The sequence below is a fragment of the Scyliorhinus torazame genome, chromosome 21, assembly GCF_047496885.1.
Source record: "Scyliorhinus torazame isolate Kashiwa2021f chromosome 21, sScyTor2.1, whole genome shotgun sequence".
Taxonomy (NCBI): domain Eukaryota; kingdom Metazoa; phylum Chordata; class Chondrichthyes; order Carcharhiniformes; family Scyliorhinidae; genus Scyliorhinus; species Scyliorhinus torazame.
The window spans coordinates 15,387,699-15,404,420 of record NC_092727.1 but is presented as its reverse complement, the minus strand read 5'-3'; the positions used below and the strand labels follow the sequence as shown (position 1 = coordinate 15,404,420).

Genomic DNA, 16,722 nt, shown 5'->3' with positions numbered 1-16,722 from the left:
TGTGGAGCGACCCGAGTGTAGAGACCTGGGTTAGTGACATGGCTGGGTTTCTCAGTCTCGAGAAAATAAAGTTTGCCTTAAGAGGGTCAATGGTAGGGTTCTCCCGGAGGTGGCAGTCATTCGTCGACTTTCTCGGGGAAAATTAAAATGTCAGCAGATGCAGTATTCCGGGGGGTGGGGGATTGTTGTTTTATGGTTGAGGTGTGTGAAGATTGGGCTGGGGGGAGGGGAAATGATTATTTTACCATGTTGATGTCATTGTTTATGTTACTGTTATAAAAATTTTCAAATACCTCAATAAAATATTTTAAAAAACATTCCCACATTTGGTCCTTGGGAAAGATTTCAGGGACTCAAAATTCAAACCTCCAAACTGCTTAGTTTGCAAATCTCAAACGTGGCAGAGGCAGTGAGCAGGGACTGAGCACCTCACTGTGGGTGTGTGTGGGTATGTATGTAAGAGTGTATATGTGCATGCATGTATATGTGTGTGTGTGTATGAGTGTGTATGTGTATGCATGTATATGTATGTGTGTGCGGGTGTGTGTGCGCGTGTGTGTGCTATGTGTGTGTGGGTGTATGTGTGGGTGTGTGCACGGCGTATGTGTGCATATGTGCGCGCGCGCACACGCGTGTGCGTATATGTCTGTGCACGCGCATACGGTTTGCGGGCGTACCTACGGGGTGCGGGCCTACCTACGGGGTGCGGGCCTACGTACGGGGTGCGGGCCTACGTACGGGGTGCGGGCCTACGTACGGGGTGCGGGCCTACGTACGGGGTGCGGGCCTACGTACGGGGTGCGGGCCTACGTACGGGGCGCGGGCCTACGTACGGGGCGCGGGCCTACGTACGGGGTGCGGGCCTACGTACGGGGTGCGGGCCTACGTACGGGGTGCGGGCCTACGTACGGGGTGCGGGCCTACGTACGGGGTGCGGGCCTACGTACGGGGTGCGGGCCTACGTACGTACGGGGTGCGGGCCTACGTACGTACGGGGTGCGGGCGTACGTACGTACGGGGTGCGGGCGTACGTACGTACGGGGTGCGGGCGTACGTACGTACGGGGTGCGCGCGTACGTACGTACGGGGTGCGCGCGTACGTACGTACGGGGTGCGCGCGTACGTACGTACGGGGTGCGCGCGTACGTACGTACGGGGTGCGCGCGTACGTACGTACGGGGTGCGCGCGTACGTACGTACGGGGTGCGCGCGTACGTACGTACGGGGTGCGCGCGTACGTACGTACGGGGTGCGCGCGTACGTACGTACGGGGTGCGCGCGTACGTACGTACGGGGTGCGCGCGTACGTACGTACGGGGTGCGCGCGTACGTACGTACGGGGTGCGCGCGTACGTACGTACGGGGTGCGCGTACGTACGTACGGGGTGCGCGCGTACGTACGGGGTGCGCGCGTACGTACGGGGTGCGCGCGTACGTACGGGGTGCGCGCGTACGTACGGGGTGCGGGCGTACGTACGGGGTGCGGGCCTACGTACGGGGTGCGGGCCTACGTACGGGGTGCGGGCCTACGTACGGGGTGCGGGCCTACGTACGGGGTGCGGGCCTACGTACGGGGTGCGGGCCTACGTACGGGGTGCGGGCCTACGTACGGGGTGCGGGCCTACGTACGGGGTGCGGGCCTACGTACGGGGTGCGGGCCTACGTACGGGGTGCGGGCCTACGTACGGGGTGCGGGCCTACGTACGGGGTGCGGGCCTACGTACGGGGTGCGGGCCTACGTACGGGGTGCGGGCCTACGTACGGGGTGCGGGCCTACGTACGGGGTGCGGGCCTACGTACGGGGTGCGGGCCTACGTACGGGGTGCGGGCCTACGTACGGGGTGCGGGCCTACGTACGGGGTGCGGGCCTACGTACGGGGTGCGGGCGTACGTACGGGGTGCGGGCGTACGTACGTACGGGGTGCGGGCGTACGTACGTACGGGGTGCGGGCGTACGTACGTACGGGGTGCGGGCGTACGTACGTACGGGGTGCGGGCGTACGTACGTACGGGGTGCGGGCGTACGTACGTACGGGGTGCGGGCGTACGTACGTACGGGGTGCGGGCGTACGTACGTACGGGGTGCGGGCGTACGTACGTACGGGGTGCGGGCGTACGTACGTACGGGGTGCGGGCGTACGTACGTACGGGGTGCGGGCGTACGTACGTACGGGGTGCGGGCGTACGTACGTACGGGGTGCGGGCGTACGTACGTACGGGGTGCGGGCGTACGTACGTACGGGGTGCGCGCGTACGTACGTACGGGGTGCGCGCGTACGTACGTACGGGGTGCGCGCGTACGTACGTACGGGGTGCGCGCGTACGTACGTACGGGGTGCGCGCGTACGTACGGGGTGCGCGCGTACGTACGGGGTGCGCGCGTACGTACGGGGTGCGCGCGTACGTACGGGGTGCGCGCGTACGTACGGGGTGCGCGCGTACGTACGGGGTGCGCGCCTACGTACGGGGTGCGCGCGTACGTACGGGGTGCGCGCGTACGTACGGGGTGCGCGCGTACGTACGGGGTGCGCGCGTACGTACGGGGTGCGCGCGTACGTACGGGGTGCGCGCGTACGTACGGGGTGCGCGCGTACGTACGGGGTGCGCGCGTACGTACGGGGTGCGCGCGTACGTACGGGGTGCGCGCCTACGTACGGGGTGCGCGCCTACGTACGGGGTGCGCGCCTACGTACGGGGTGCGCGCCTACGTACGGGGTGCGCGCCTACGTACGGGGTGCGCGCCTACGTACGGGGTGCGCGCCTACGTACGGGGTGCGGGCCTACGTACGGGGTGCGGGCCTACGTACGGGGTGCGGGCCTACGTACGGGGTGCGGGCCTACGTACGGGGTGCGGGCCTACGTACGGGGTGCGGGCCTACGTACGGGGTGCGGGCCTACGTACGGGGTGCGGGCCTACGTACGGGGTGCGGGCCTACGTACGGGGTGCGGGCCTACGTACGGGGTGCGGGCCTACGTACGGGGTGCGGGCCTACGTACGGGGTGCGGGCCTACGTACGGGGTGCGGGCCTACGTACGGGGTGCGGGCCTACGTACGGGGTGCGGGCCTACGTACGTACGGGGTGCGGGCCTACGTACGTACGGGGTGCGGGCGTACGTACGTACGGGGTGCGGGCGTACGTACGTACGGGGTGCGGGCCTACGTACGTACGGGGTGCGGGCGTACGTACGTACGGGGTGCGGGCGTACGTACGTACGGGGTGCGGGCGTACGTACGTACGGGGTGCGGGCGTACGTACGTACGGGGTGCGGGCGTACGTACGTACGGGGTGCGGGCGTACGTACGTACGGGGTGCGGGCGTACGTACGTACGGGGTGCGGGCGTACGTACGTACGGGGTGCGGGCGTACGTACGTACGGGGTGCGGGCGTACGTACGTACGGGGTGCGGCGCGTACGTACGTACGGGGTGCGGGCGTACGTACGTACGGGGTGCGCGCGTACGTACGTACGGGGTGCGCGCGTACGTACGTACGGGGTGCGCGCGTACGTACGTACGGGGTGCGCGCGTACGTACGTACGGGGTGCGCGCGTACGTACGTACGGGGTGCGCGCGTACGTACGTACGGGGTGCGCGCGTACGTACGTACGGGGTGCGCGCGTACGTACGTACGGGGTGCGCGCGTACGTACGTACGGGGTGCGCGCGTACGTACGTACGGGGTGCGCGCGTACGTACGTACGGGGTGCGCGCGTACGTACGTACGGGGTGCGCGCGTACGTACGTACGGGGTGCGCGCGTACGTACGTACGGGGTGCGCGCGTACGTACGTACGGGGTGCGCGCGTACGTACGTACGGGGTGCGCGCGTACGTACGTACGGGGTGCGCGCGTACGTACGTACGGGGTGCGCGCGTACGTACGTACGGGGTGCGCGCGTACGTACGTACGGGGTGCGCGCGTACGTACGTACGGGGTGCGCGCGTACGTACGTACGGGGTGCGCGCGTACGTACGTACGGGGTGCGCGCGTACGTACGTACGGGGTGCGCGCGTACGTACGTACGGGGTGCGCGCGTACGTACGTACGGGGTGCGCGCGTACGTACGTACGGGGTGCGCGCGTACGTACGTACGGGGTGCGCGCGTACGTACGTACGGGGTGCGCGCGTACGTACGTACGGGGTGCGCGCGTACGTACGTACGGGGTGCGCGCGTACGTACGTACGGGGTGCGCGCGTACGTACGTACGGGGTGCGCGCGTACGTACGTACGGGGGTGCGCGCGTACGTACGTACGGGGTGCGCGCGTACGTACGTACGGGGTGCGCGCGTACGTACGTACGGGGTGCGCGCGTACGTACGTACGGGGTGCGCCGCGTACGTACGTACGGGGTGCGCGCGTACGTACGTACGGGGTGCGCGCGTACGTACGTACGGGGTGCGCGCGTACGTACGTACGGGGTGCGCGCGTACGTACGTACGGGGTGCGCGCGTACGTACGTACGGGGTGCGCGCGTACGTACGTACGGGGTGCGCGCGTACGTACGTACGGGGTGCGCGCGTACGTACGTACGGGGTGCGCGCGTACGTACGTACGGGGTGCGCGCGTACGTACGTACGGGAGTGCGCGCGTACGTACGTACGGGGTGCGCGCGTACGTACGTACGGGGTGCGCGCGTACGTACGTACGGGGTGCGCGCGTACGTACGTACGGGGTGCGCGCGTACGTACGTACGGGGTGCGCGCGTACGTACGTACGGGGTGCGCGCGTACGTACGTACGGGGTGCGCGCGTACGTACGTACGGGGTGCGCGCGTACGTACGTACGGGGTGCGCGCGTACGTACGTACGGGGTGCGCGCGTACGTACGTACGGGGTGCGCGCGTACGTACGTACGGGAGGTGCGCGCGTACGTACGTACGGGGTGCGCGCGTACGTACGTACGGGGTGCGCGCGTTCGTACGTACGGGGTGCGCGCGTACGTACGTACGGGGTGCGCGCGTACGTACGTACGGGTGTGCGCGCGTACTGTACGTACGGGGTGCGCGCGTACGTACGTACGGGGTGCGCGCGTACGTACGTACGGGTGCGCGCGTACGTACGTACGGGTGCGCGCGTACGTACGTACGGGGTGCGCGCGTACGTACGTACGGGGTGCGCGCGTACGTACGTACGGGGTGCGCGCGTACGTACGTACGGGGTGCGCGCGTACGTACGTACGGGGTGCGCGCGTACGTACGTACGGGGTGCGCGCGTACGTACGTACGGGGTGCGCGCGTACGTACGTACGGGGTGCGCGCGTACGTACGTACGGGGGCCTTACGAACGTGCGCGCGTACGTACGTACGGGGTGCGCGCGTGCGTACGTACGGGGGCGCGCGTGCGTACGTACGGGGTGCGCGCGTGCGTACGTACGGGGTGCGCGCGTGCGTACGTACGGGGTGCGCGCGTGCGTACGTACGGGGTGCGCGCGTGCGTACGTACGGGGTGCGCGCGTGCGTACTACGGGTGCGCGCGTGCGTACGTACGGGGTGCGCGCGTGCGTACGTACGGGTGCGCGCGTGCGTACGTACGGGGTGCGCGTCGAGCGTACGTACGGGGTGCGCGCGTGCGTACGTACGGGGTGCGCGCGTGCGTACGTACGGGGTGCGCGCGTGCGTACGTACGGGGTGCGCGCGTACGTCGTACGGGGTGCGCGCGTACGTACGGGGTGCGCGCGTACGACGGGTGCGCGCGTACGTACGGGGTGCGCGCGTACGTACGGGGTGCGCGCGTACGTACGGGGTGCGCGCGTACGTACGGGGTGCGCGCGTACGTACGGGTGGGTGCGCGCGTACGTACGGGGTGCGCGCGTACGTACGGGGTGCGCGCGTACGTACGGGGTGCGCGCGTACGTACGGGGTGCGCGCGTACGTACGGGGGTGCGCGCTACGTACGGGGTGCGCGCCTACGTACGGGGTGCGCGCCTACGTACGGGTGTGCGCGCCTACGTACGGGGTGCGCGCCTACGTACGGGTGCCGCCTCGGGTGCGCGCCTACGTACGGGGTGCGCGCCTACTACGGTGTGCGCGCCTACGTACGGGGTGCGCGCCTACGTACGGGGTGCGCGCCCTACGTACGGGGTGCGCGCCTACGTACGGGTGCGCGCCTACGTACGGGGTGCGCGCCTACGTACGGGGTGGCGCGCCTACGTACGGGGTGCGCGCCTACGTACGGGAGTGCGCGCCTACGTACGGTGTGCGCGCCTACGTACGGGGTGCGCCTACGTACAACCCGTACGTCGGGTGCGCGCGTACGTACGGGGTGCGCGCGTACGTACGGGGGTGCGCGCGTACGTACGGGGTGCGCGCGTACGTACGGGGGTGCGCGCGTACGTACGGGGTGCGCGCGTACGTACGGGGTGCGCGCGTACGTACGGGGTGCGCGCGTACGTACGGGGTGCGCGCGTACGTACGGGGTGCGCGCGTACGTACGGGGTGCGCGCGTACGTACGGGGTGCGCGCGTACGTACGGGGTGCGCGCGTACGTACGGGGTGCGCGCGTACGTACGGGGTGCGCGCGTACGTACGGGGTGCGCGCGTACGTACGGGGTGCGCGCGTACGTACGGGGTGCGCGCGTACGTACGGGGTGCGCGCGTACGTACGGGGTGCGCGCCTACGTACGGGGTGCGCGCCTACGTACGGGGTGCGCGCCTACGTACGGGGTGCGCGCCTACGTACGGGGTGCGCGCCTACGTACGGGGTGCGCGCCTACGTACGGGGTGCGCGCCTACGTACAACCCCGTACGTACGGGGTGCGCGCGTACGTACGGGGTGCGCGCGTACGTACGGGGTGCGCGCGTACGTACGGGGTGCGCGCGTACGTACGGGGTGCGCGCGTACGTACGGGGTGCGCGCGTACGTACGGGGTGCGCGCGTACGTACGGGGTGCGCGCGTACGTACGGGGTGCGCGCGTACGTACGGGGTGCGCGCGTACGTACGGGGTGCGCGCGTACGTACGGGGTGCGCGCGTACGTACGGGGTGCGCGCGTACGTACGGGGTGCGCGCGTACGTACGGGGTGCGCGCGTACGTGCGGGGTGCGCGCGTACGTACGGGGTGCGCGCGTACGTACGGGGTGCGCGCGTACGTACGGGGTGCGCGCGTACGTACGGGGTGCGCGCGTACGTACGGGGTGCGCGCGTACGTACGGGGTGCGCGCGTACGTACGGGGTGCGCGCGTACGTACGGGGTGCGCGCGTACGTACGGGGTGCGCGCGTACGTACGGGGTGTGCGTACGTACGGGGGGTGTGCGTACGTACGGGTGTGTGTGCGTACGTACGGGTGTGCGCGCACGGGTGTGTGTACACGTGTATGTATGGTGTATCTGCGTGTGTGTGTGTATGTGTGGTGTATCTGCGTGTGTGTCCGCGTGTTGTGTATGTATGTGTGGTGTGTCTGCGTGTGTGTTTGTGTGTGGAAAATAGAGGTCAGATCAGGCTACACTCACTGACCTCCGAGCGAGCTATTTAACCATCAGACAGAGTCCTCAGAGTCTTACCCAGTGGTTTTCATAGATTCAGTATTTTTGGTTTGGACGTCGAAGGTGGGTGGAGGTAAATTTAATGTTGGGAGAAATCTTGCAGCCCTCAGCATTTGACACTCTTGTAACTATTAGTGTGTTGCAAACTGATCCTTCTCCGCGCGAGTACCAGCGACTCACTCAGAAGCAGCCAGGCTTCTTACCAGTGATTTCCATCGGCCATCTCCCTGGACATCCTCTGCACATAGCGGGACTGCAGCCGAGTTAAAACCCTCTTGGCTCATCGTTTCCCCAGAGGTGACTTCCAGAACTGAACACCAGGAATAAAGTAGGGAGCAGTGGCTCAGACGTGCAACCAGCACTCAAAGCCGGTGTGCTGTGCGTTCCTCGGTTAAAAACAGGGCTAGAAAGAAGACCAGAAAGAAAGACGACAAATAAATGACAACGGCAATTTTCCCAGCTTCAACATTAAACTAGATTATAGCTGCTGCTCCCATTTCCCCCCAAGAAGTTTGGCAATGGTTCTGCTGTTGCCATTTACACCTCCTCCGAACCAATGTTTATTTTATTGCTGCATTTTGCCTTGCATCATCATCATCCACTCTGTCATTTGATCAGTCCTGCCCTCCACCCCAAAACAGACCTTCCCTGCTATTCTTTCCTGACCCTCCCCCTTTTAATGGTACATGTGACATCAAATCAATCAATCAATCAATAATGGTCTTCGTGGGTGTTTATTATCATCCGTTGAATCTAGAACCGCTTCCAGTTCTGAGGAAGGGTCATCGACTTGAAACGTTAACTCGGTTTTGGTCTACACCGACGCTGCCTGACCCGAGTATGTCCAACACGTGTTTCTCAATAAATGAACAAATCCATCGAACAGTACCATGTTCAGTCAAGAACAAGTTAAAACCTCCCCACTTCCACCCTAACGCCCACGATAAGAATAAACTCTGTGGGATTATCTTCAGCAGAGGCCACTCCATTGTGGACGTGACAGATATTTTCAATTATATCCGGCAGGAAGCTGATGGTTTCCAGGGTGGCTGCGGGTGGACAGTCCCAGCCGATTATTCCTTTTAATAAGAATTAGTGCCGATCTTTCCAGTGACCAAGGCTGGAAAAGGCACAGGGGTGGATATGCTGTTAGGAGATCATGGGGCAGGCCTGTGATACACCTATCAGCCAAAGAGTCCATCAAGGTGCATTATTGAGACCAGCAATAGGAAACCCTAGACTGAGTGAGCAGGCCGTATGAGTGGCCCTGTATCAAATCAGTGGGCTGCAAGATTAAAATCGCTAACCATGAATAAAATTAAATACATTTACATACACCGAATATTTTGTAATGATTTGTAAAAAAATGCTTCATCGTTTATATATTAATAGAACTATCCTCAATTTAAAATGGTAGAAGCAAAATAAATATTTACACTTTGGACGCAGAGGGAGTGCACAGCTCGCACAGTCAATGTTGTGAGTAATCAGCACACACCTCACTTCATGTACCCATGTGGTCTGTGCCGATCACTTCAGTCATACTGGTAGGAAAAAATCTACACAGACGGAACCCAGTAACCCTGTCCAAGGACAACGGTCAACAAAACGTCACGTGGACTGTACTCAGATCCCAGGTGGGCCACATGTAGCGCCCGGGCCTCAGGCTGCCCACCACCGGTCTGGATTCACGTGTGAACTAGATTTATTTAAAGTGAGTGTCACCATGAATTGCGACACACTGGAGACTTACACTCTTGCCTCTTAGGTCAGGTCAGAATGTTGTGATTCGAGTCTCGCTCCAGAGGACGGGAGCACAAATTCTAGGCTAACATTGCAGTGCGGGCGTTGCACAGTCAGAGGTCGTGTCTTCGAGAGGAGACAGTAAAGTGAGGTCTAATTTGCCCTCTCAGAGGGGGGTTCGCCCCGGGAGACCGAGCCTATATGTATTCCTTGATCAACGTCGGTGAACCAGCATGATTACCGCCTGTTTGTGGAAGCTTGCTGTGCACAAATTAACTTCTGCTTTTCCTAGAATACATCAGCAATTATTCTTCAAATATATATATATATATATATATATAAAATATATATATAGGCCATAGGTTCCTTTGGGATGTCCCACGGGCATGAAGGATGATATATAAATGAAAAGGCTGTCTTTCTACCTTCTAAGTAAAGAATGGTTCAGGTTGTAAAGTAATAAACAGTTGCTGCTGCTAAAATAAACTTCAACCTGAACTTTCATTTGAGTGTATACATCCGTTACTTATTTCAAAATGTATTGCTTCACATTTAACTACAATATCCGCCATTCTGCTAACCTATCCCATTCTTCCTGAACCCATTTACAGCTCGCCTGATAAACCTTGCACGTTTGTGCAAACATTGCACAAACATTGCACGTTTGTGCCTGGGCTAACGCAAAGAGCATTCGTATACTCAGAAAAAGAGCACTGACGGACAGCACGGTGGCGCAGTGGTTAGCACTGCCGCCTCACGGCGCCGAGGTCCCAGGTTCGATCCCGGCTCTGGGTCACTGTCCGTGTGGAGTTTGCACATTCTCCCCGTGTTGGCGTGGGTTTCGCCCCCACAACCCAAAGATGTGGAGGGTAGGTGGATTGGCCAGGCTACACTGCCCCTTCATTGGAAAAAATTAATTGGGTACTCTAAATTTATGGAAAAAAAGGAAAAGAGCACTGACCCCCCCCCCCCCCCCCAAACAACCCTCCCCAAGTTGCCCCACCTCCAATCCTTCACCAGCCGAGCAGATCTAACTGCCCTACCTCAATCTGCTGTTGGTGAACCCGCTTTCTATCCATGCTGTCAACGTGGCTCAGAAACGCTCCAGTGAGCCTTTAGCGAAACGTCTTATCAACCGTCTTCCGGCAATCATTCAAAGCCACAGAATTTTCCAAAGGCCATCAGTGCAAATGTCCAGCTTGGCAGGAGTTCCTGTCCGGTGCCATGTGGCCGGACTCCTGCTGCCAGGCTACCCGGGATTATTCTTCCTCCTTGCCCATCACCGGTCAAAGGAAAACACTAGGACCCCGAGGGAAGCTCAAGGAGATTCGCCATCATTGGCATTCGGCCTCAGCCAAAGGCTCGGAGATTCCTATCAGGCCTACCACTGCCTGCGATAAATTCCAAGCTTGAGACGGTCAAGGTGTAATAAGAAAGGAAAAGCCAAAAATAAAAACGAGGGATAGAGGAGTGAGGGGAAGACGAAGATCAACTAGCGGATGAGAATAAAACTGAAGAGAATACATGACTGGAGAGAGTGGGAGGAGAGAGAGAGAGAAAAAAAAGGACAAAAAAAAATTTGATGAAACCGGTCGTGAAAAAATGAAGCAGAAAGCCACACTCAGACCCTCCTCGACTAGTCACACTGCTGAGGTTACCGGCCAGTCAAATTCCGGTACTTTCTGGCCTCCTAATGCACTGCGTGGAAAAGCCAACACACCAGAGTTAAAGGAAGGCAGAGACTATAAATAGACTAAATAAACTAGCTGCTGCACTGCAGCACTGAAAGTCCTGGTCGTCAAGTCAGGGTAGCAGCATCATTCATAGAAGCAAAGCTGCCACTCCTCCACGGAACCGCGCAACCAGCACTTGGTTAAACCCACAATTCACAACACTCATCACGGCGGATCGCACCACGGCTCGGAGATACGCCAATGACAGCCGGCATCACGGTAAAATCCTTCACCAAGCCCGCTGCCAAGACAGTTAATGCAGGGATTCCTTTGCTTCTACTGCCCGTCAGTGAATTAGGCTTTGAGCTTTTAAAAAAAAGTCACACCAAATATTTGCTGAGCACCTACCTGCCATTTTATACCTGCCACAATTTTAACAACTCGAAATTTAGTTTGAGCCACGCAGCGTACAACACCAAAAATATACATCCTTCTGCATTCAAAACATCTCTGACCCCATTACAGATTTTAACGACTATTATAGCAATTGTGGCAAGTCAGAACAATGTTCTGTGTTGGCACTAAACTTATATAAAGTTTTGGCACCAATAGACTAGTCACACTTGCTCCAATAAGATTTAACAATGATTATGTTGGTGCAGTTTCTGGACTACAAAAGGACTTGGGATATTTGTGTTTGGAAATAAAATACTCTCATCTTAGGCACCTGGACTGCCTTGTTAGAAACAGAGTAAAGTTCTCCCTTTGCCCAATAACATGGCTGCTCAGGATCGAGTCCTTTACGACCCCTGTGTAACTTCCCCCATGTTTGGCCTCTGGCAGGGGGTTGCCAGATTAGGGCTGGGTTATGGCCTGTGGACTTGTGACCTCGTGACTGGAGTGAGACTCTTCATTTCACATCGGGCCCTTCAGCCTGTCAATCCAGGCTAGATTTGATCTCGTGTCTTGGAGGTGGACGACTTTACATCAGGAGGGCGGGCGAATTGCATTATCTCTGCAACAGTTGATAGTTCGCAAGTCAGTACAAGCAGCTCCCTCCCACAGCCGGTCTACACCATGATAAAGCTCCCCGGAGATGTCACCCTGCCCGAGGGAGGAGGAAGAGCGAACAGACAGAAATGGACCAGGCGTGGCTCCCAGACTCCACCTCGAAGAGCTCAGCACATGTCGCCCCATCACTCCCTCCAACCCTACTCCAGTTCGCCTGACACCAACTAAGTAGCGCAAGGAAAAATGGGAACCTGATCGCATTAGGTGACAAACTGCACCAGAGGAAGTATGAAAAATGATATTAAAAAGATCTTGGTTAGGCGGTTTGATTGAGCAGCTAGAAGGCACAATGAGGGTGACTCCATACAACATTTTAAACACACAGAGCCTTAAGTCCAGCTTTCCCTCAGCTTCCAGTTCATTATGCAGTCTGAACCTGCATCCCCTCTCGGCCCAGTTACTTAATGACATGCCGATTTCATGCTTTTTAACATTTATGCTCGTTAGAAAATTCTCCACATCCCCACAAACATTTCCTCAACCACACATGCACTTCTCAGATCAGGCAACAGCAGTGGCAAACAGCTTTTTCTGTTGGTTATCTTCAAGATCGACAAAACATTGAGGGAGGCAATTCACATTGATGAGCTGTTATGTACAGTAGTTTCAAACCTTGAACACCATCCAACTACGATACATTCCACCATTTTGCCAACGCTCCCGTGCTGCAGCATCTGCACGAATGCACACATCAACAAGAGGATTTACAATTAAAATGTTGCACTGATAAAGTTGCCATCTGCTCATGTGCATTAACAAACAAATTCACACTCACATTCTTGCACCACTGGTTCAGAACAGGATTGCGAGGTGAGTGATGCTGCGACTCCTCTAATTCACTTTCATGAAATATATTAATATGTTGGGCCTCCTAACATCACACTTTTGAGTACTTTGCGCAGTTCTGGTCCCTAAAACAAAAAATAAAGACAGTGGGGAAACTGCAGAAGAAGCTGTACAAGGATGATGCAGGAAGTGAGACATAAAGGGGGCGATTCTCCGAGCCTTGCGCCGGAGAATCGCCGCAACCGTGCCACGACGCCCCAACGCCGGCGTGCGATTCTCCGAGGTGTGGGGAACCGGCGCCATTTGCGCCGGCGCATTTGGCGTGGCGCCGGCCGCTCCGACACGACAGAGTCCCACCGGCGCCGTTCACCCCTGGTGGCTGCCGGCGGGAGCTCTGCGGGAATGCTCGGGGACGGCCTGTTTGGGGGGGCGCTCCGATGGGGTCTGGCCCGCGATCGGGGCCCACCGATCGGCAGGGCGGCCTCTCTCGCCCCCCCCCCCGGCCTAATTTCTGGCGCTGCCAGCCCCTGAACACCGACCCCATGTTGGGTCGGGGCCGACCCGCGTAAGAAGTTCCCTGCGCAGGCGCAGGATTGAGCTGCCCCAACTGCGCATTGGCGGGTTGGCGCGGCGTGAATCGCTCCAGCGCCGCGCTGGCCTCCCGTGGGGGCCAGAATAGGTCGCGCCCGGGCCCTGTTCACACCGTTGTGAAACGCGACGACGTTCACGACGACGCGAACACTTGGCCTCAATATCGGAGAATCGCCCCCCCCCCCACAGCTGCCAACAAAGAGTGAACAGACTTATCTTGACATTCCTCGTCTTAACAGCTCTGTTGAAAAACCTTCACCCCAAGGACTGCAGGAGTTCAAGAAGGCAGATTACCAGCATCTTCTCAAGGGCTATTGAAGATGGGCAATAAACACTGGCCTTGAATGAATGAATGAATAAAATGGAAGGAGAGTTATGTGGAGGATAAACACTCGTATTGACCAGTGGGAGCCTAATGGTCTGTTTCAGTGCTGTAAATTCTATTAAATTCCCAATTTTGCCAAATTCAGTTATTCACACGCCTAAGGTGAGAAATTAAGAGATAAGGAGAGTCATGTTCAGTTCCATTGTTCAGGCAAATTTTTAGGCCTCTGGTTTATTGTTCAGTGGGCCAAGTTAAAAATGACCCTCACGATCTTCATCTTCACTGTGTTGAAAAGACTCATCATACAATCTCTTCCTCCAGAGCATCCTTTAGCAGGACCTCAAAGCTGAGGACAACCTCGTCTCCCTCAGTCCCACCTGCCACCAAAATCTTCAGACTTGTCAAAATTAAGGGCACCACTCACTCGTCACTTCCCGATTCACTGGGATTTTCTCACTGACGCTTTTCAACCAGAGTGCTACCCTGCACTCTGGGTCTTCATTTTAGGGCTCCCAATTAAAAACTAACCCAGATAATGGTTTCCAGCATGCCCTCAACATGTGTGGTGGGCAGTGTGAATACCCTCATCTTGAGCAGAACGTTTGTTTTATTCTCTGTTACACTTGGATTTACAATGATCCTGCAGATCATTATTACATTAAAGGTGCTACATAATTTTGTTGTTGTTGTTGTACAGGAATGAATCATCCCTGGAATCAAAACAGTGACTCTAAAAAAAAGGATATTCCACTTATTTTTACCCCATTCAAAAATTAAGCTAGAAGGTTACTCCTTTATTTTTGGCAGTCTTGTTATTTCTGATCTTATGAAAATTTTATTCAGACCATTCATGCCCCTGATCACAAGGGAACTTCTTTGGAGAAGTTGCTTATGCGTTGAAGCTGAATCGAAGTGACACAGGCTACTGAATTACCCCTTAGGTTAGTGATGACACTGCATTGGTGTTAATCCAGCTCGGTCACTCCTCCCGCCTGGGCTCATCAGCCGACTCCTGATGAAGCCACCATTTAAAGAAAAGTAACTCAATGGGCAAAATAAAATTACGGGGTCCACTGAAAAGTTTCATGTTTAACTGGAGTCCAATTGGTGAGACAAATGTGTTAAATTTCAAGAGCAAACATCCACATTAACAGTGTCCACAAACACATTATCCAATCCTGTCAGCTTAGAAAGAGGTAGAAAATTCCCAAATAAAACTAATAAAATACCTCCACCATTTCCAATACCTATAAAAAAATGTTTTATCTACTTATTTGCTTCGTAAGGAATATTAGTGCATACTTTTCCATTGTAAAAACCCAGAATCAATGCCAAACACTTGGGACAGCACAGGTAGGCGCAAAGTTTCCTCAACTCTACCCCACCAAATACTCCAGATCCACTTGTGAGAATGCTATAAATGCCCCCAACAGTAACCATGGCCAGCCCTGAGCAAGGTGGGATTACCCCACACACAACACAACCATGTCCAATTTCAGAGTTCAAAACCCAAGGCCTGCAACGAGAGAGAAAAGAAAAGCCCCTGCAGAGCAGAGGGGTTTATTGGAGTGGCTGCCCCCCCTGTGACTGGCTGTGCCTGCAGACATGTTGCACTGCATCCTCCTCACCAGCCAGCGAGCTATTTTGTTTAAATTTCTGGAAATGGGGTTTTATTTTCCACCCCCTCTTCCCTCCCTCAAACAGAGAGAGAGAGATCCAGCCAGAGAGGACAGAGCCTGCTTGGGAGAAAGCTGATGCTCAAACGTCGCCAGGATTCCCAGAAGTTTAGGCAGGGAGGGGTGGTTGGTCATTATTTTTCAAAAAATAAAGACGTAACAATGCCAGAGAATTGGAATGTGCATCCTGCATTTGCAGGCCATCAGGTATTTGTCCAGAGTGGCAGAGGGTCAGCTTCCATGGTGTGAGGCCCAGGCAGTCACAGGGGGTCTGGGGGGAGCTGGTACCTGAGGCAGAGTGAGCTGTAGCCGACTGGCTCCCCTCTGTATCCAATTCAATCTCTTCCTTTTTCGGGCTTTTCCTTCCTCTGCAACAAATGTATCCAAGCCTCCTGGAACCACAGCATTCCACCAACTTCCGCCTGCGCCCGTCAATCAACCGGCAGAAGTCCCGCCCCTGCACCGCTTCCCCATTGGCTGCCGGCGCCTCAGCCCAGCCGCCAATCAGCCGCGCGCCCCGCTGTCAATCAGCCGGCCGGCGGCGCCCTGCCGCGCTGCGCATGCGTGCTCGTGCTCCCCTTCCCCCCCCCCCGCAGGCCGGTGGGGCCCCGCTGCGCCGCGCATGCGTGCTCGCACCCGCCTCTCCCCCGCAGGCCGGCGGGGCCCTGCTGCGCCGCGCATGCGTGCTCGCGCTCCCTCCCTCCACCAGCAGCGCCCTCCGGCGGAGCTTTTGTGCAATGTCCCTCATCATAGGTAGGGACAATGAGCTCAGCCTGCTCCTGTTTGACAACATGACTCCATGTTAGGAGTTTTCTATAGGCCCCCCAATAGTAGCAGAGATGTGGAGGAACAGATTGGGAAACTGATTTTGGAAAGGTGCAGAAGTCACAGGGTAGTAGTCATGGGTGACTTTAACTTCCCAAATATTGAGTGGAAACTCTTTAGATCAAATAGTTTGGATGGGGTGGTGTTTTTGCAGTGTGTCAAGGAAGCTTTTCTAACACAGTATGTAGATTGTCCGACCAGAGGAAGGGCAATATTGGATTTAGTACTTGGTAATGAACTAGGGCAAGTGATAGATTTGTTAGTGGGGGAGCATTTTGGAGATAGTGACCACAATTCTGTGACTTTCACTTTAGTAATGGAGAGGGTTAGGTGCGTGCAACAGGGCAAGGTTTACAATTGGGGGAAGGGTAAATACGATGTCAGACAAGAATTGAAGTGCATAAGTTGGGAACATAGGCTGTCAGGGAAGGACACAAGTGAAATGTGGAACTTGTTCAAGGAACAGGTACTACGTGTCCTTGATATGTATGTCCCTGTCAGGCAGGGAAGAGATGGTCGAGTGAGGGAACCATGGTTGACAAGAGAGGTTGAA

The 16,722-nt window shown here is 57.3% G+C and overlaps 1 protein-coding gene across 2 annotated transcripts in view; it reads right to left on the bottom strand.

The window, feature by feature from the left end:
- LOC140398188 (platelet-activating factor acetylhydrolase IB subunit alpha2-like) overlaps positions 1–15,796 on the bottom strand; it is a 36,752-nt gene extending 20,956 nt beyond the window's left edge. Inside the window, exons 1-3 of one of the 2 annotated variants that reach the window (XM_072486541.1) lie at positions 15,633–15,796; positions 12,742–12,877; positions 7,683–7,882 (exon numbers count right to left, since the gene is read on the bottom strand). In XM_072486541.1, coding sequence (XP_072342642.1) covers positions 7,683–7,763 — 81 coding nt within the window. In that variant the 5' untranslated portion in view covers positions 7,764–7,882; positions 12,742–12,877; positions 15,633–15,796. The remainder of the gene's footprint in view (positions 1–7,682; positions 7,883–12,741; positions 12,878–15,632) is intronic. The other variant, XM_072486540.1, reaches the window with a different exon arrangement.
- Positions 15,797–16,722: the final 926 nt, after the last annotated feature.